The 21219-nt window shown below is 38.3% G+C and overlaps 1 protein-coding gene across 7 annotated transcripts in view; it reads right to left on the bottom strand.

Annotated features, from left to right (window-relative positions):
• UMAD1 (UBAP1-MVB12-associated (UMA) domain containing 1) overlaps nt 1-21219 on the bottom strand; it is a 245805-nt gene that overhangs the window by 14108 nt on the left and 210478 nt on the right. For 4 of the 7 annotated variants that reach the window (XM_058526081.1, XM_058526090.1, XM_058526070.1 and 1 more), the window contains one exon: nt 18030-18472. The exons of 1 other annotated variant lie outside the window; for it this stretch is intronic. In XM_058526081.1, coding sequence (XP_058382064.1) covers nt 18215-18472 — 258 coding nt within the window. In that variant the 3' untranslated portion in view covers nt 18030-18214. Of the gene's footprint in view, nt 1-10; nt 441-18029; nt 18473-21219 lie in introns of those variants that run through there. 2 more of the 7 variants (XM_058526108.1, XM_058526118.1) reach the window with 2 other exon arrangements.

The raw sequence follows: 21219 nt of genomic DNA, 5'->3' as shown, positions 1-21219 counted from the left end.
ATTGCTCTTCGGCTCGGTTGATACCATGCCTATAGGAAGTCCTAACCAGAATAACACCAGCCAGGCACTGGCATCCACCAGGCAGAACTCAAACTGCATGATGTGTGAAATGATATAAGACATGGGAATAAAATAAACACTTTAAGGTACATTTATTATTACGTTCGTTTAAGAGACATTTCCTGAGCATCTCTATTCGTTCTACTGGATCCCAAAGGCCAGTGGCAGAGATGTGAGAATACCTCACCACAGCCAAGAAACCAAAAGAGATGGGGCTGGCCTGGTGGCGCAAGCGGTTAAGTGTGCACGCTCCCGGGGTTCGCTGGTTGGGATCCCGGGTGCGCACCGACGCACTGCTTGTCAGGCCATGCTGTGGCGGCATCCCATATAAAGTGGAGGAAGATGGGCACGGATGTTAGCGCAGGGCCAGTCTTCCTCAGCTAAAAAAGAGGAGGATTGGCATGGATATTAGCTCAGGGCTGATTTTCCTCACAAAAAAAAAAAAAAAGAAAAAGAAACCAAAAGAGATGGATAAATCTAGGCAAAGAGTTTCATCCCAGCATCTAAAGAAACCTACCTCAAATCCCATGGAATTTCAGTTTGGGGCAGTATATTTTTCTTCTTCAGTACAAATCATCTCCAACCCTACCTTGCCTTAGAATAAAAGGGATAAGGTAGAAAGAAAAAAAAATGGACCAGAAATTCCAAAGTAAAAGAAACACTTTAACACAGTCATGCAAAAGCCAGGAAGCCAAAAATTAATGTTTCCCTATAAAGGATGGAGGATGACTAGCTGGGCTATTAAAGGAGCACTGAGGTACGCAGAAAGGGCCATAAGGAGGATTTATTGTTGTTGGGAGAGCCTTAGCCTAGCGTTTCATGACTTTTCTGATTTCAACTTTATAGACAGATAATTCCATTCCTCCAGTTAAAAAAATTTTAAAAAGTTGATGTCTGATAAAATTAATACCACAAGGGGATGCGAGAAGAGGTGAGGTCAATTTCAAGGAAAATGATGTTTCAGAAGAAATGAACATACATATTCGATTACGTTTTTGAGATAATGGCTAAAAGGTAGTAAGATTTCCATGTCAAATAGTTGGGACCAGCAACAATTTCAAGTCAAATGCTGGGAGTCACCTCTAAGCAAGAAGGAATTCTTTAAGGAAAGTGGTACAGTGTCTGAGAAGACAAAATCCACTGCTTAGCTATGAACATTTTGTAAGATTATCCTGTGACTCTTCACGTATTGGAATTAATAACTGTTCCTAGGCCAAAATTTAGTCTAGAATATGTATCTTTCTAGCAAATAAAGTCATTGTTAGTAGCTGTTATGGTGATTTTAAACTAGTACAGTCAGTATAAAAATGACTGCTATATTCCATGAGCCATTTGCTTTACAGCCAGATGAAGTCATAAATATAAAATAAAGCTATGGAGTATTTTCTTGTATCTCTTTAATGTTAATATCTCACATATATTTTAACAGCTTGGAAAAAGTGTCAAAAATATAGAGTTCAGAAAGAATTATATGTCCTCTCTCTCTGAACCCCGATCTACAACTTTAGTAACTCAAAGAAATCCTAACTAAACAGTAAAGTTATTTTCAGACAAGAGATTTAAAAAATAGAAACAACAATTACTTTCAAAAGTCATCTAGTTTCCATCTCTACCTGATCCATTATAAAAAGCAAGTATTCTCAGAACACTTTATTATGCAAAATCAACAGATAACTGAATTGTGTATCCAATATAGCTAGTTCTCCATACAGACCACCTACTTCAGACACCCAGGCAACAATGAGCAACCACTTTCCTAAGGTCATCAGTCAGCATCACATTGTTAAGGTGCATTTTAAATTGATATTTTGGAAAATATCAAAACAAATAAACGATTGTTATTTTTCAAATGTTAACTATGTGTTAAGCACTAAGCAAAGGATTTTAAATAAATAAGACAGATCCTATGGCCAGTGGATCAATGGTAAACTCTGTGTGGGTAGGGACTGTGCCTTATTCTGCCTTGCACAGAATACATACAAATGAATGAATGTATTTGATCTCCACAAACAATCTCATGAGGAGGAAAAGGCAGGTACCATTTTAATAATTTGTTAAAGGAGGATGTTGATAAATGGATATTAAGTGATTTGCCAAAAGTGGTGGACAGGGAGGAATATCAGAGACCGGACTAGATGGACTTGAGGCATCTTGTCTTTGTGATTGACAAGAACAGTGGTTTGTTTCAGAACATGTACAGTCAATCCGGGCCTACTCTCCTGAGCAAACCACTGATTGAAGAGGAGCCTTTTAGATCTCTTTGATTTGAGCCAGTCCATTCTCATACTACTATCTATTTTTTCTATCAGAAAAAAATTGCTTTACTAAATATTATTTACAGGCACTATTGCCAGTAGTTGCTACATATTGGCCACCTACTATGCATTAGGCTCTCTGCTAAGCAGTTGACATGTAATATCTCCTTTAATTCTCATCTCTACACTATGAAGTAAACATTATGCCCATTTCAAAGATAAGAAAATGGAGGCTCAATTAGGTTATATAACTCATCCAAAGTCAAGGAATCAAACCTAGATCTATTGAATTTTATGGCTTTTAAACTTGTTTGCCTCCCTATATTTACTTATTATTCTATGATTTAAGTAATTAGCAGATGATGCAAAGACGTTTTAATACTGTGAGTGTATTTCTAGACACTTTTGTTTCTTAAAGAAAACATCAGAGAGATGCCTCTTTGAATAATGATGACATGAAGGTGGGGGGCGGAATTCACTTATTGGAAAGGCATATTCCAATGAAACTAATGTGATGATAAAAAGAGACAACTATAAAAATTTATTACCTTCAGGAATAGAGAGACATGCAAGTGGATTAATTGGGATGACTAGAGACTGGAACAACAGCTAAAGGGATGCATCTAATGAAAATACCGAGCAGGACTCCTAAAATTCACTCACCATTCACATTCTAGAGACCCCACATCATCGCATGGTAGGTAATAGCATTTCTCACCTTTTCTGAAACATACTCCTTGCTCCACCTAGTTCCTTAGGCTGCAGCAGTTTCTCAACCTTTTTTTTTTTATTATTATTATTCTCCCTCAAAGAGAAAAAAAATTAAATACTACCTTATAGAGAAATTAAATACCGAGATAAGATCTGTTGGGTGGGGCTGAGTTTTGGAGGGCCACACACCATTTAATACCTAAGACACTTCTGCTTTCCCAGGAACCAGTTTGCCCTGTCGAGGGTGTTTGGGTTACAGCTACTCGATCCCTGCTTCTCCATCATATACCCGCTATTACTTCTAGACTGTAAAGGGTTTGGCTAAACAAGTGCTCAAGAAAAGCATGTGGATAGTCAACATAGCATTTCATAGTGTCTCATTAACTCAATCTATGGCAAGTTAGTTCAGTTGATCCAGAGCTCCTGTTAACTACAAGGCCATTTGTTCAACTACATAGGCTGGTCAGAAGAATGGCTAAGAGGAAAGGCTCTCAAGTCAGATGTCCTGGGTTCAAATCTCAGCTCCACCACTTCTCAGCAATGAGACTCTGGCCAATCATCTAACTCGTGGTTCTCAACCGGGGACAATTTTGTGCCCCCTGTCCCAAGACATTTGGCAAGGTCTGGAGATGTTTTTGATTGTCACAACTGGCGGGTGGGTGGCTATTGGCATCTAGTGGGTGGAAGCCAGGGATGCTGTGAAATATCCTACAATGCACAAGATAGCCCCTCGTAACAAAAAATTATCCAGTCCAAAATGTTAACTGCCAGGTTGAGAAACTCTGATTTAACCTTTCTATTCCCATTGTGCCAGATAGTGTTCATTCCTTAACAGACATTTCCAACCCATCTCCTTTCTGCCTCCACTGTAGAGGCTGAAAAAGCTAAATACTCATTTTGTCAGCCTCCCTTGCCTTGCAGCTAGGGTAGCCCTGGGGCACAGTTCTGCCCACTAAGATACAGGTAGAAATTTATTAGGGGCATGAGAAAAGCTTTTGTTTTTTCCTGATACAAGAAAAAGATTAGACTGACGTCATCCCCTTCTTCCTACTTTGAACATGGAAGCAATATATAGAGTTGCAGCAGCCATGTTGCTATCATTAGGGAAAGCTAGGAGATTTGAAGAGAGGACGGCCTAGATATTGTTGAGACTGTGAACCAATGCCATACCACCTTCCTAGACTTCTTGTTATGTTAGAATATATAACTCCTACTTGTTTAAACATTCCTGATATACTCAAATTTCAAATTAGGTTAATTTTAGGGTTTTCCCACTATTTTTTATTGTGATATAATATACAAAACATGAAATTTGCCATTTTACCCTTTTTGTGTGTATGTGAGGAAGACTGGCCCAACATCCACTGCCAATCTTCCTCTTTTTGCTGAGGAAAATTAGCCCTGCACTAACATCTGTGTCCATCTTCCTCTATTTTGTATGTGGGATGCCACCAGAGCATGGCTTGATGAGTGGTGCACAGGTCTGTGCCTGGGATCCAAACCTGCAAACCCTGCAGGCCACCAAAGCAGAGTGCACAAACTTAACCACTACGCCACTGGGCCAGCCCCCATTTTAACCATTTTTAAGTGTACAATTCAGTGGCATCAATTACATTCACAATGTTATGCAACCATTACCACTATTTCCAAAATTTTTCATCACCCCAAACAGAAACTCTGTATTCATTAAGCAATAACTGTCATCCCCTCTCCCTACCCCCCTCAAATGCCCTGGTAACTTTTAATCTCCTTGCTGTCTCTACAAATTTGCCTATTATAGATATTTCATACAAGTGGAATAATACAATATTTGTCCTTTTGTGTCTGGCTTATTTCACTTAGTATAATGTTTTCAAGGTTTATCTATGTTGTAGCATGTATCAGAACTTCATTCCTTTTTATGGCTGAATAATATTCCATTGTATGTCTATTCCTCATTTTGTTTATCCATTCATCTGTTGATGGATATTTGAGTTTCCACATTTTGGAAATAATAGGGTTTTAAAAGGTAAAATAAAATAATATACGTAAAGCACTTAGAACAGTGCTTGGTACCTAAGAAGAACTCAGCAAATGTAAGCTAAAATTATTACTGCTGTCACTAAATACCATCCCACCACATTCACTCTGTCAACTGTCTTTTGTTCTAAGGAAGAATGTAGCAGTAAGTGGGTGCACTGACATAAAACTATGATCAGGACCTACAATACAGTTCAAAGCAAACAATACTTTCATGGGTCTGTGACCATTTGCAGGTATGATGGACAACACCCAATTTTCATTTATCCATCCATCCATCCATCCATCCATCCATCCATCCTTCCATGCATCCATCCAGAATTTATTAAGCACCTCCTACAAGAGAAATACTATGCTTCAAACCTAAGTTGAAGTGACACATGATTAAATTGTTGAAAATGACAAAGAAGAAGAGGAGGTGCTTAATAAACATTTCTGGTGATAATGAAATAGTTGTACCAGCAATCATGAGCTTCAAAGATTTCTCTAGGACTGGGCTGTGTTATTTCTCCAAAGTGATCAATGAACCAGGCACCTGCCTTATGAAGTCCTCATCCTGCTAAATACTTTTTAAACTGATTCATAAATATTGTTGACAATCATCCTTTGCACCTAATGTTTCAGTCCCAAAGGTACAAAACAAAAGCTCCATAGTGATTGTCATGGCTAGTACCAGGAAGAATACCATTTTCTATGTGAGAAAAATGAACTTCTACCTCTGAGTAACAGGGATAGGCAGAGAGTAGAGGTAAAAGGTCTGTCCATAGCAGAGAAGCACAGCAGGCCAGCTTTTTAGCTGGTGGGAGATAGATTTTTGGGAGAGGATCTGGTACGGGGAGGGTGTGTATACTGAAGAACACATTAAAACAGGGAGTAGCAAAGAAGTTAGGAGGAGGAAAGGGTAATAAACCTCTGATGACAGTGGTGACAGCAAATCTTACTTTGACATTGAAGATCTTTTAGACGAGTGTGGATGGTCAGTCATTTAAGATCAACAACTGGAAGAATGTTTGGAAGTCAGGTATTTATGGCACACCTGTATAAGTTTCATAATAAAATTATAAAATATATTTATATTTTATAAAATAATTATCAGCTTGCCCTGATGTATCTTATAATTTATTTAGAGAGTCAAGATTCACCACACAATATCTTCAGAAAACAAATGGAAGAAACAGTGAGAAAACCAGAATGCCATCCGGGTTCTGAGACGATACATGAACTCCACGCTTGGAGAACGTTCACGAGTGAGCTAGAAACTGAACTGCACTGAGCACTGGGTAGGATGTGTACAGGCAGAACAGAAGACCAAAAGAAAGAGAAATACCATCCATAGAGGAAGGACATGGCACTAGAAAGGAAGTGGGGGGCTGAGTAGACAGTAAAAAGGTTGCCCTAACTGGGACCCCATGGGAAATAAGGTTCAATAGTGAGAGTAGTGCCAAAAAGGATAGGGTACTAAGTAGCTCATTCTTTTTAGGCTAGTCACAGAGAAGATGGCTTCATTTCTAGGTGCCGTAGATTCTCATTCTCTTCCACCATGCCCACCCCTGCCCATTCTTTTCATATCTTGTTGTGTTTCATATCACACATTCTAGGCAAGGTGAATATATATTAATTTTTCAAAAAAACAAACTAGCTCCCACCAAATTTTCTAGGGTTCCTCCACATAACCACCACATGCCCTCCCAGTCACCTCTTTACATGATTTTCATTTAAACTCGCTCACTTACCTGGTATTTCATGATGATCAAACCTGACTTTGGCGGTCAACCTGATACTGCTACCTGTTATTTTATATTCTGGAATGAAAAGTGCTAAGGATAGAGCCCTTGTCTTTTGTGTTTTATGTTTTGTCTAGCACCAGGTACACTTCGGGCACTTTGTACTTAACAAGCGTTAACAAAGCACGCCCGGGCCGAAGGATATCGCATCTGCTGTCCTCCAGCACAACAAAGCAGCAAGCCCAGTGGTCTCCGACCTGTAGGGTAGTGAAAGGTCACACTGGGAAATGAGGCTCTTAACACAATCTACATGAAAAAGGAAAAAGGACCTCCGGCATATCTCCAGGAACACTAGAAACACTTGAATGGAAATAATCTGCACCCAGGAGACAACTGCTTTCCTGAGCACAGGTTTTATTCCTACAGTCACTCTCTGATAGGTGTACATTGCCAAGAGTAGAAACTTAGAGTCACTTAAAATTACTAGGGTGGTAAACCTAAGAAGAGTAGAGAGAGTTTCAGCAGATAGTCTTTCAATTAGGAAAAAAAAAAGAAACTATTGACCCTTGATACTCATTTAACATAATGTTTTAATCAAGAATAAGAAAGTAATAAAGATTAAGAACTTCCTTTTGAATTTAGTTCTGGAGACTATTTTTGCTGAATAGCTTGTCTAAGGAAGGATTTTATTACTTCTTGATGTTAGAAGTATTTGCAAGTTGTTATTTAGACAACAGAAATGCAGAATTTTGTTAACCAATGTAACAGGGTTTCCCTTTTCTTTTTATAGACTAAATGAAAGTTTTAAGAGATTGTTGGCTACTACTGTTTTCCCCATTTGTTGAAAGTGATGTGTATCTGCATCTTTGCACCTAGGGGGAAGAGAGTACCCATGAAAATGGGAAACTTTATGGGGCCGGCCCCGTGGCGCAAGCGGTTAAGTGCGCGCGCTCCGCTGCGGCGGCCTGGGGTTCGCTGGTTCGGATCCCGGGCGCGCACCGACGCACTGCTTGGCAAGCCATGCTGTGGCGGCGTCCCATATAAAGTGGAGGAAGATGGGCACAGATGTTAGCCCAGGGCCGTCTTCCTCAGCAAAAAAAGAGGAGGATTGGCGGATGTTAGCACAGGGCTGATCTCCTCACAAAAAAAAAAAAAAAGAAAATGGGAAACTTTAGAGGTTGTGATAATTCATGGTGACCACAGTGGTTAGAAATTCAATTGACTAATATTGTACAAAATCATTATAATCCATTACAGAAATTAAAAAGTTGAATTCATGTAGTAAACTGGCTACCAAATGAATGGGCCAGTTAAAAAATATTTTAGAACCTGCTTTGATTGCACAAAAAATCAACGTTGATGGTATTCTTTCCTCAGTTATTTGTTTTTCCTCAAAAGTAAAATGAGCTTATCTTTCAAGAATGTGGACCACTACCAAAAAGGTTAAGGATTTCCAAATCCTTCAGTAAGGTTAGGTTACATAAAAAACAAAATGCTGCAGCCCATTAAAACATCAGGCATTCAATTTTTATGGTATATATTTAAATCTATACAAATCCACGATTTAAAAAGAGCCATGTAATTTAATTAGCAAAAATCAATGCTGATTTAATAGAAGGCAGAAGAAAGTTCCCTCTATGTGTTCATTAAGGAAAATCAAAAAATAAAACCCAAGTTACAACAGATAGATTCATGGTCACTTACACCCTCAAAATTGAATCTAAAGACTTAACACTGTCTAAAAGGTTATAATAAACACAAAATATTTTTATTGTATTAGTACTGATATGGCTAACCAAACAAAAGGTACATTTCTACTTTCAAAAAATTTAAGAAGCTAAATTATTTAGGATACAAGATAAGTTTGGAAGCATTAAGGAAATGTAGTATATTCTAGTATGAACACCTAAAAGGTTATCGAAAGGCTTCCAACACAGACTCAAGGGCAAATTCTAATGTAAATGGGATAACATTTCCTTGAATCAATGGTGATTCAATCATTTGCCATTCAGCAAACTTTTACTGAGCACACACTATGTATCAGGCATCATGTTAAACATGGAAGCATGTGTTAGCATCCATTCACAGAGTTATTAAGTAAACAAGTAAACAGTTACAATACTGTGGGTCAAGAACCTTGAAAGAGGAGAGCACAGGATAGTATAAGAACATGGAGGAATAAGGAAAGGCTTCCCAGAGGAGGTGATACCTGAATGAAACCTTGTAAAAGAATTTAGACAGACTGGGTCACTTGAGATAGTTGGAATGATTGCAGCTTCTGTTGAGTGCATAATACTTTTTAAAATGTCTCTTCTTTCATTTATAGTATATGTTTTGCGAGGACAGGTTCATTTTTTTGCCCATTTTGTGAGTTCCATCGTGCTTTTTTTCTGGTGTTTTTTGCAAGTTGATTACTGACTAATGAGGACAGTGTGAGTGCATTGTTGCTGCATAAGTGTAATGTGCTGTGGTTTTGCACTTAAAAGAGGTATTCAGATGCTTTAGTTGTAAATGTTCATGAAAAGCCTCTTCTCTACTAGTCAAACTGCTTTAGTGAGTCCCACCAGTGGTTTTACATCTGCAGAGCATTGAGGGCTGGGCTGACTTGTGAGAAGATTGAAATTACTTCATATTGTGATCCTAAATTTTATATTCACTCTATTCTCTAAAGTATACCTTAATAAATATTTTATGACCAAAAAAACCCAAACAAAAACAAAACAAACAAGAAAAGAAAAAAAGAAAAAGAAGATGAAGGGAAGGTCAGGGCATTCCAGACAAAAAGAACAGAATATACGCATGGTGAGAGAAGGTATGGCAAGTTCAGTAGTGCAGCACATTGCTCACTAGGGCAAGAACACAGAGGACATGAGTAGGAGTATCATGAGGTGAGGCTAGAGAGGCAGATGGGAACCCCTATTTTGCCCTAAGGTGCTTCAATTCTCCCAGAAGATACCAGAGAGCTATTGAAGGATTTAATCTGTTTTTTAACAGGTTCTTCTGGCTTTAGTGTAGAGGATAGATGAGAGGGGGGCTAAACTGGAGGCAGGGAGATCAGTTAGGAGAAATGAAAAAGGCCTGGGCTGAAGTAGGGGCAGTAGGCATGGAGAAGAAAGTACACGTTTGAGAAACAAGTCTTTAAGATATATAATTAACAAAAGTTTATCACCAATTGAGTATGGAGGGGAGTAAAAAAGAAGAATGGATAGACTCCTAGATCTCCTGCTTGAGTAACCTAGGGCCTCAAATGATATGGTCAGGACTCTGAAACATGGAGGGAAGGAGGGCTGTCAGCAGTACACCAGCAGAAGAGGTGCTGCTTTCTCCTTACATCTAGTATCAGTTGACAGAGGGATGCTGATTGGACCAGGTCACATTGTGAGTCTGTCTCTTGGGGTTCAGGAATGATAACGAGTATGCTGTTTCCCATCAGGACCACATGAAGTGAAGAAGGAATTCCCCAAAGAAAAGGGGAGCAGAAGGGAGGGATGAGAAAGAATGTAGAGCAAATAAAAACAACAGCTACCATGGTCTGCTCTAGAAGTTGAGATGAAGAGTCAAGAGAGATGTCTGATATGGATATGGAACTTGAGAGAGTTCTGGGCTAGAGATCGATTTGGATGTCAACAGTGGCAGATAGGCATGAATATGATTGTGCAGGGAGAAGACAGAAAGGGACCAGAAAAGAGCCAAAGATGGAATTCTGGGGAACACCAACATTTTAGGGATGGAGTAAGGAAAAGAAGTCCCCAGTGGTCTAAGATGGAATGGTCACGGAGATGGACGGAAAACCAAAAAAGCAGTGTCACAGCAATCAAAGGTGAAGACAATTTCAGGAGAGTGGAATTAATCAGTAGTGATAATTGCCTCCAAGAAATAGAGATAAGGCATTATCTTGTATGAACCAGTTCAGTGGAGGTTCTAACCAGGGATGGGAAATCAGATTACAGAAGGTTGATGAGTGAATAGAAAGTAAGGAAGTGGAGACACAAATACAGACCACTCTCTCAAGAAGTTTGACTCTGAAGAGACGGAAAACAAGTTTATAGCTGGAGTTGGAAGGGAAAGATCTAAAGATGTTTATATGACAAGGGAAGAGAATCGGTTGAGTAGGAGATGTAAGACAGATACAGAAAAGTACTAGAAGAAAGATGCATTACTGCTCCCAGGAAAATGTCTTTTTCTAAAACAAGGTCATTTAAAATACCCAAATGTGCTTGAAGGAAAGCATCTGGAAAAGGAAAACATTTTTCACGGACAGGTCAGATAGGATTAATAAGTTCTGAAACAGGAACATACACAAACATAACCAAGAACACACGAGGGAAACTTGGCAGCTAGATAAAACCTCAAATGAGTTAATCCACAGCACGAAAATATACTGTATTGTCTAGAATCAGTTCTTACTCATCCTGAGGACATACATAGTCATTATGGGCAGGGGAAAACACAACGTGAAAAACATGGAGAATACCTAAAACAGACGAGGCACAATTTGTAGAGGCTTGGTAAACTAAGTATTATTTTCAGCTGCATAAACACAGCATGATAATTTGGGGAACTTACTGGGGCCTAAGAAACTACAGAAGTCTTGAAATTCTATTTCTTTGTTTTTGGGAAGTCCCATTTATAGATAATTTAATGATTTATTTCATTGGTTCACTCATTCATTCAACAAACCCTGATTGGGGATTTAATATGTGCTAAGCATAAGTCTGACAGAACGTTAACAAGAGAGGACAGATTCTTAAGGAAAATGAGCTAGTATATTTTGAAAAAGCATTTTCAATTTACCTATTGTCTTTGTAATAGAAAATACAAAGTAAAACCTATCAGAAATCTTCTTGGCTGGTGGAATATAGAGAGGATACAGTGAAAAAAACATTGCAGGGCACATTGGCTTTAAAAGGTAGAGAAACATCGGCCTCAGGATTCAAGCATGTCTCCTTAGAAGAGATTCAAAAAGCAGATGAAATCTGAAGATTCCTCCCTCCTCCATTAAATTCCATTTCTAATTTCAGGCTATGAAGTAGGCACAAGGAGGAAGTGTATATTTATTTACAGATGTATAGACATATATTTTTTAAAATGCTATTGACTATTGGTTCTTCATAGTTCTTACCAGCAGTGGAATCTTCATTTCTACTGCTGCCCATGTCTTTATAGTTAGGAACCTCAAATACCTACCTGAGGTAGAAACCTCCCGATTTGCCTCACAAACAGGAGCTAAGTCTTCTGCAAGGGGAAGAGGAGAGCTTCATGTTACTGTTTAAGCTGTGTTAACTGATGGTTACAGCTGGTATAGTGTGAGATAGAAAACCAGATACAGTCTGTTCTAGGCTCAAAAATACACACTGATAAAGGCAAATTCTCGTGGAGATCCAAAACAAGATGAGTGGGGAGACCACAGGGAGAGAATGAGTATTTAGGCTTTATCTTGGACCAACAGAGTTTGCTTTTCACCATCCATTTCTTTCTTTTTGGTGCTGAGAAGGCCTATTTAATAAACGACTAAGCTAACAGTGCCACACACAGCATGTTAGTGTACGGTGTACCCCGTAGGTGTAAGAACTCGGCTTTGTTTTAGCCTTGTGCTTGAACAAAAGCTTCTTCTTTGTTGGCCTCCCAAATGTTCCTTGCCTTTATGCAGAAATACATTAATTTTGAAACAAAATAAATTATGTACCTTTTGAAAAACAAAATTAAAAGAAAAACCCTACACGTAAACACACATTTGCACAATGAAACTGACATTACCCTGCTCCTTCTTCCACGTGTCTCAGAGTTATAGCCAACACCTGTGGCCACACAAGGGGCAGACTTGGCAGCTGCAGAACCCAGATGTCAGACACTGGGTTGTACGTCCCTGGCAGCAGTCCTAAGTGGGAGGGCGTCTCCTTAACTGACCTCTGAAATGGTCTATTGTCTGACTCCCTCTCTGGTCTGGGGAGTAACTAACAAGCTGTCTATGGGGCTGGTTCAGAGTTAGCGTACTGATGGGGTGTTCTGGATGCAATTATCCTATGCCTTACCTTTGATTGTAAGGAATTTATTTCCTTTGTAGGGGTGAAAATTGAGACTGGGCAAATTCTTGACAAAGAACTATATTCAGGTTTCTTCCAAGGAGAAAATAAGACGCTTTTTGCTTCGATTGATTTTCTTATCCCTAACTGAAACTGGATGAGATCAGCTTTATGTTTTAGCACATAGTGAGTTTTGGTTAATCAGAAGTAAAAGTAAGAGTTTCCTGGGCACTTCCCCCCTCCGAAAGAAGAGTTTCCTTACACTGCGTCTTAAGACTACTTCTTAAAGGTAGTAAAGGAAACATTTCTTTCTTTAGAAACTTAAGGAGCTACAACTTTGTTATTGCTATTACTAAAAAAGTCTTATCCATTGTAGAGAAGAGCTCTTTGTATCATGAGTTATCTTGGTTCTTTAAAGAGGAAAATGATTACACTATAACCTTGCCTCCACACCACTTGCTGAAGAATGACAATATGTATAAGATGCAATCATTATGGGAATGAGAGAGGAAAAGGCCAAGTATCTAAGAGCACTCCACTTACAATGCAACACTCGTAGCCCTACAGGGAAGGTCTATTGTACAGACTGCATGTATAGTCATGGCAAGTTAAGGAGAAATACATCTGATATTTATAGGAAGATGAATTCTGAGGAAATTATAGAATGTATTATCATATCCAACATCAAATGGTATTTGTCTGCACCATGTAAGATGTTCCAAATTTTCTTTATTAACTTTTACAAAAATGTAAATATGTCTCTTGGCCACTACTGATTTAGATTTGGGAAAAAAAGACTGAATATTCATGAGTCCCAATATAAATAAATGATAAATAAATTAGTAAATTAGAAGAAACATCTCTCATACAGAGGAATTTCAAATAATTTATGTGCTACTCACCCCTCAAGGAAGCGGAGCTTAATTCCCTACCTCTTGGGTATGGGCTATACTTCATGATTTAATTCCAAAGAGTAGAGTGAAATAAAAAGGGGGTGGGGGGAGAGTTACTTACAGTAGAGAAACCTGGAGAACATTACCTTGGCAGGTGATAGAGGTTAGCATCAGCAGTAATGTTATGTTGATAGCATGTACCCTTGATACAATATGATCTCATCGAAGGGCACTTCATCTTGGTAATCTTCCAGAAACCCATAACCCTAGTCTAACCATGTGAAAACACTAGATAAACCCCAACTGAGGGACATTCTACAAAATATCTGACCAGTACTCCACAAAACTGTTATAGTCATCAAAAACAAGAAAAGTCTGAGAAACTGTCACAGCCAAAAGGAGCCTAAGGAGACATCATGACTAAATGTGATGTGTTATACTGGATGGGATGCTGGAAGAGAAAAAGGACATTAGGGGAAAACTGTGAAATCTGAATAGAGTGTGGACTTTAGATAATGGAAATGTTGTTGTAGTTGCTTAGTTGTAGCAAACGTACTGGAGTAATGGAAGATGTTAACAATAGGGGAAACTGGGTGAGAAGTATACAAGAACTCTGCACTATTTTCATAACTTTTCTATAAATCTAAAACTTCTAAAATAAAACATTTATTTAAATTTAAAAAATGATGATTAACATATGGCTATATTGACTATAACAGAGTTCCTATGCATCAATCAATACATCTCTTTCTTTTTCTCTTTTTCACCTGCACCTATCCACCAAACCATATGGCATAAAGAGTCATTTTCCTGACACTTAAGAACACTTTATCTTTCAGGCCAATCTAGTACAAATGGAGTCAGACATATTCTGAGAGTTTTTTATTTCCCAATAATATTTAGGTCATGCCCTTAGTAATATGACACAAATGCTCAAAGGACAATGTACACAAACCCATATTTGTCAACAGTTTTAAAAGATGTAACATCCTTCAACCACCTATCCAATACACTTATACTTCATGTGAATGTTATTAATGACATGATTAATAAGACTGTATTAATCTCTGAAAGTAACCTACTCTTTGCTAGATTACTGAGTGCAGGTTCACTTATTGATCAACTGTTGTCATGAGAAGTAAAGCAAGGTCTGAGGTACCACTGTTTTAGAACATGTGAGGTTATTCTTTGCTACTCCATATCTGTCCCTTAGAATTACAGGAAATCAGGTCTCTGGGAATTTTAGAAGAGATTTCTTTCATACTGATTTCAGTTTATCATTTTACTTTGAGAAAGGGGAAAAAAAGTGGTGTCGATGAATGTTTACTTTAAAAAAATATTGTGGGCTTCTACAATTGTTAACAAGAAATGTACTTTTGTTAACATTTAATGGTATAATTTTAAAAGTTCAGTTAATCAAAATTTAATTAACCATAATGATAAATTGGTCAGAATTGCCTCTCTAATTCTGTTTTTAGGAAGGGATACAAATGCCATTAAAGAAAGCTGAAAAAGAATACATGCAACTTCCTTAATATATTTTAGGGTTAAAAATAAGATTCAGTAAAATCACTGGTACATCCTATACCTACAGCACCTCACAATGATAACTTGTATTAAGGAAAAGGATTATGATGGTTGATAGAGAAAAAAGGTGTTTCCTATGGAATTCTTAACTAGGGAATTGCAGAAGAGTCAAGCAACATATTTTAGGAATATTTTTCATACTGAGGTATTTAATGTGGAAAAAAATGGGTGGGAGGGATGTATAATAAATGTAGGTAGCTATGTTTTAGATTACTCTTGAAGCAGTTCAGTTAATATGCATTTGGTATTTCATTAGACTATTGTGTGTGTGGTTAGTAATGAGGATTATAACAGCTTCCTTTGTGTCAAGCTTTATGCTGCCAGGCATTTGAGATACACCATCTAAAACCCAACACAACCCTGCAAGGTGCATACAATTACTACTGAACAAGCCAGGGAACTAACGACATCAGAATTTAGGGGACTGACTCAAAGTCTCACAGCTGGTAGGTGAGGGAGCCATTACACACTCTTTTGGGCTGCATCAAATGCCTGAACTCTTTCCCCAGAGCATATAGCTTTGTTATAATTTATATTATAATTAGTAACACTAGTAAAGTAAATGTTTATTTATCACTAACTAGGTGACTTAAAGCATTTAACCTTTCTAGGCTTCAAGTTTCTCTTGGATAAAATGGAGTTGGCTGGTTGATTTCTAATGTTTCTTCCAGTTTTAAAATAGTAACATTGATTTTTATATAGGATAAGAAAATTAAAATAGCCATTTTCATAATGTTTTTATTAAAAATAGGTCATTTAGTAAGGTCACTGGCCCTTACTAAATTTTGTGATGATGGGGATCTATCTAGAGATGTTCATGTGATTTCGCCCAAATCTCTCCAGTCCTAATAAGCCAGGACTAGTGATCCTGCCATTTTTCAATGTTATTTCTTAAAACTTACCTATAAAAGGAAATTTCTTACTTTTCTCTGCACTACAGAAACTATATATTTAAATCTTTGCCTCCCAAAGAATTAATCACTTGCATTCAGGTATCAATAATGCAAAGAAAACCATTTTTCTGGATCTAAAAATAATCAAAATATCAGTTTATTTTAATTCACATTTATTTAAATATAACAATTTTTTGTTGACAAATGAAAATACTTATAACCATATTTATAACAAGTTAGACATAAATATAAATGAAATGTATAAGTATTTTAGACAAAATTTAACAGATCTTAGACAAATTGATGACATGTTTACATTTAGCTTTAAGGTACATTAACATGGATATTGAAAACGATGTGCTTTTACAAAAACTGCTATAAAATGTTCACATTTGCATTAGTAATAAGTCACATTTCCTAGACTGATGTTCTATGAAAACTATGTAAAGATCTAATTTAATCATTCACCTCATATGGTAATATTATTGGTAAGTGAAACATTTTTGTCAATAGAAATGTTCATTTAACTTTTAAATAATATAGCTTTTTTTTTTTTTTAGATTTTATTTATTTATTTTTTCCCTCCAAAGCCCCAGTAGATAGTTGTATGTCATAGCTGCACATCCTTCTAGTTGCTGTATGTGGGACGCAGCCTCAGCATGGCCGGAGGAGCGGTGCGTCGGTGCACGCCCGGGATCCGAACCCAGGCCGCCAGCAGCGGAGCACGCGCACTTAACCGCTAAGCCACGAGGCCGGCCCAATAATATAGCATTTTTAACAAGACCATGCTACATTTAATAATAAAACATGCATAACACATTAAAACTTGAATAGTTCAGGTATCTTTATGCACAGTTTTTAGTTTGGCTATGGCACTCTATCTTTGAAAAATATACTTAAAATTTGGCACAGAATTAATAAATTGTATTGCTCCTAATCAAAATGTGTGATTTACATTTTCCATGGTATAGAAAATACTCTATCACAATTTACCTCTTCCCTTTACAGTTTATTGACCAATGGCAGTTCTTTTCTGTTTTAGTTGAAATAAAAAATGGATATTCAAGAACTGAAAGTCTTATCTAGGTGTTTTGCCCACACTCTACTTGGAAATGAGTTAATTTCAGTTTCTCTAGCAGTAAAACATTTCCATCTGCAGTGTGGGCAACAAATTTCTAAATAAGGGTGTCATCAGCAATAATATGTATCGTCACAAGATGTTTTTCTTTAGGAGGCAGAGAGGTTACAAGGAAATGCGTATCTCTTCAGAAACCGGGAACATAGCAAATGCCAACTGAGGCAAAAGCAAGAAAATTCTTTGGAAAGCTGGTGAGAGAGCACACTCTGAAGTAGCAACAAAGCAGAAAACAAAGGCAGGAACACAGGACTCACTCAAGGTGGAAAGGCCTACCATGGGTTTACAGAAACTGAAATCTATCACTCAAAAGAAACAGCATCCAGAGCACTTGGAGCATTCTTATATCAGCAAACTACCACTGCTTATTAGGAAAAGTTTTAAATGGCCACATCAATCTCTAAATCAGGATTGAAGAAATTAAGCTAACTGGCAATTTTTTTTCTGAATTCAGTCATAAACACTGTGGAAGAAGAAAGGGAATGACATTAATTCGAGCTTGCTCCAAACCAGAGACGAGAATTCACACTCACTCTAAGCGTCTACTTTAGAGCTGTGGTAACTAAGAAAAATGCCACAGTTCTTTTCACAGTTCTTCTAAGATACAACACAGTTCTTCTAAAGGTGTTAGATTTTGAGAGATCGGTTGAAGGAATCAACTCCTTTCATAAAACCTTGATAGCCTAATTTTTATATTTATTATTTGGAGGAAAGGAAGTAGAACTTAAGTTCAATTTTTATACAAATATACTTTATTCTAAAAAATAGAGCAATGAACATAATGTTGTTTTCTTTGCTTTATGATCCTTGCTTTTCTGAGGGCCTTTAAACAGTGAAATGGCAACATCAAACAGGTTAAATAACATAGGCAAACTTTTGTTTTAAAGCTGTTAAGATACAAACAGACGAAAAGATTAGGAATCACAGAGCACTGAATTTTCAAGAGTGAAATCATACCAAAACCGTGATAAGTTTTCGCTGACGTCATAGGAGAGTAAGTGGTCTGGAAGGTCACTGATGGTGCCCTGCACGGCCAGCACATGCGGGGCCAAGGTGAAGGGTACGTCGCTCAGAAGCTCAGCCATTAATGAGTTGCTTTCCAGAGTCTGGCCTGCCTTATTTTCCATCTCGGGGCCTGCTACAACCACACTGGATGAGTTTTCTTTGCCGGTCTAAAAATACATATATATTTAAGTCATTTAGACCTTATGGACTTCAAAGTTTAGTAATGGTAAATGTGGCATTAATATATCAAAATGATTGAGAAATGTGGACTATATATATATTCCCAGATTAGACTGCAACTATTTACTTTACTTGAGAAATACATACATTTAAAATGAATCCTAAACCCTACTCTTACTCAGATTGACCACCCATGGACCCCTCAGATACAAACTGGCCTTCTTACTAGTTCCCTCACCCAGATGATGTCTACAAAGTCTGTCTCTGCTTTTCCAAATCCAACGTATGCTTTCAGGTTCTACAGAATTCCCAGCTTCCCTGTGAAATCTTATATCAACATAGTCCGAAGTGATCTTGCCCACTTCAGACCAATTACGGGGCAAATTGCCTAGGATGTTATTTGGCATTTTCTAAATGTGTCCTTGCTAGTTGCTATTTCACATGCATATGTCTTATCCCCAACTAGACTCGGGTCCTCAAGGGCAAGCAATCCATTTGACGTATCTTTGTGTTCTCCACTTTGCATACTTGACTGCTTTCCCCTAATATGTACTTGAGAATTTACCCTAATGTGCACCATAAGTATTGACTGATTGCCTTACTTTCACTGGAACTAACCTGTTATGTTATGTAAGTTATTCAGATAAGAAGAATTGATATATCTTGTTCAATTTCTTTAAAATTCATACATCTTGCATACAGTAGTTTACCAAAAGGCGTGTGCTAGGATGTTCGTAACAGCACTCGCTGCAAGTCCATAATTGGAAACTACCTAAGTATCCATCAATAGTAGAATGGATAATAAACTGAAGTATATTTACAGCAATGAGAATGAATGAACTGCCACTGCAAGAGGCTGAAACCTAACTCAAACCAGCTTAGGCAAAAATTTACTCCCACACCCAGTCTCATGCAGAATAAAACCCTGGTCTTTACAGAGGCCTACAAGGCCCTTCAAGCTCTGGCCCCCCAGTACCTCTCTGACTTTCCAGCTAGTCTGTCCCGGCTCACTCCTCTCCAGTCCCACTGCCTCCTTGCTGTTACTGGGGCGCACCCAGCCTGCTTCTACCTCAGGCCTTTGCTTTCCATTCCCTCTGCCCAGGAGGTTCTTCTCTCAGATATACACAGGCCTCCTTCCCTCACCTCCTTCCAAGTGTTGGCCTATATGTCACCTTTTCTACTTGAGGTCTTCCCTGACCACCTTATCCACACTGTATCCTCCCCCTCGCCTCCTCCACTCCAGCACTCTCTATCTCCCTCTCTTGCTTTTTCCCTTCTCTATAGCCTTTATGTTATATAATTTATTCTGATTATCATCCCTTGGAAGCTTAAGGAGTTTTTGTCTCTCATGTTCCCTGTGGTTTCCCAAATGCCCAGATCAGTGTCCAGTGCTCAGTAAATATTTGTCAAGTGGATGAAAGCAGACAAGATTTTTGCCTACTTGGGGCTTACATTATAATGGTTATAAATGCTGATGAATTCTTTATCTCGAAGTCCAGAGGACAATAATTTTCTGTGTAAGAAATAACAGTTTTGTAAAACTTTTCATTGAAGTGTAACATACAGAAAAGGGTACATCGTAAGTGTACAGCTTGCTAAATTTTAACCAACTAAACACCTGTGAGCAACCGGTACCCAGATCAAGAAATAGAAACGACCAGCTCCCGCAGCAGCCCTCCTGGTGCCTCTTTCAGTCACAATCAATGCCCTGCCCCCTCAATCACCATTCCGACTTCTAACATCGTAGATTAGTTTTACCTATTTTTGTATTTTAAATGAAGATAATCATACATTATGCACTCTTCTGTTTCTGGCTTCTTTCACTCAAATTATATGTATGAGATTCATCCATATTGTTGCATGTGGGATTAAAAATATTTTTGAAGAACATGTCTCAGAGAGATACATTCTGACTGTCTTAAAGGAATCACTTTGATTGCTGTGTTGACAGTAGACAGTGGGGAGTATGGTGAACAGAGAAGGAAGCAGGAAGACCAGCTGGGAAGGAGAGGTGATTGTGATGTGGATTAGGGTTGTGACAGTAAAGATGAGACAAAATGGTTGGATTTTGGATAGACTTGAAGGATAAAACGAATAGGATTTGCTGATGGAATGGATGGTGGGGTATGAGAGCAAGAGCAGAATCAAGGATGAAGCCAAAGTTTTTGGACAGAACAGTAAGGATGGAGTCTCCACTTACAGGGATGGGAAAAGTGTGTTGGGGAAGCAGGCTTGGGCAGGAAGATCAAGAGTTCAGTTTTGGGGGCCGGCCCGGTGGTGCAAGTGGTTAAGTGCGCGCGTTCCACTGCGGCGGCCCAGGGTTCCCAGTTTGGATCCCGGCCGCGCACCGACGCACCACTTGGCAAGCCATGCTGTGGCAGCGTCCCGTATAAAGTGGAGGAAGATGGGCATGGATGTTAGCCCAGGGCCAGTCTTCGTCTGCAAAAAGAGGAGGATTGGCAGATGTTAGCTCAGGGCTAATCTTCCTCACAAAAAAAAAAAAAAAAGACTTCAGTTTTGGATGTTCCAAGTGCCTAACAGACATCCAAGCGGACCTGTTAGTAGGTAGGGGGATATAATTTGAGTCTGGAGCTGGGTGAGATCTAGTGGAGAAAGTCTGCTTGGTGTGTGTTTAAAAGAGGATGGGAGGAAAGAAAGTGAAGACAAATGTGAGAACAGACAATTTTTTGTAGATATTATGCTGTAAATGAGAAAAGAGATATGGGCCAGTAGC

Source organism: Diceros bicornis, chromosome 3 (assembly GCF_020826845.1).
Source record: "Diceros bicornis minor isolate mBicDic1 chromosome 3, mDicBic1.mat.cur, whole genome shotgun sequence".
NCBI classification, from domain to species: Eukaryota; Metazoa; Chordata; class Mammalia; order Perissodactyla; family Rhinocerotidae; genus Diceros; species Diceros bicornis.
This window is presented reverse-complemented; position numbering and strand designations above follow the sequence as displayed.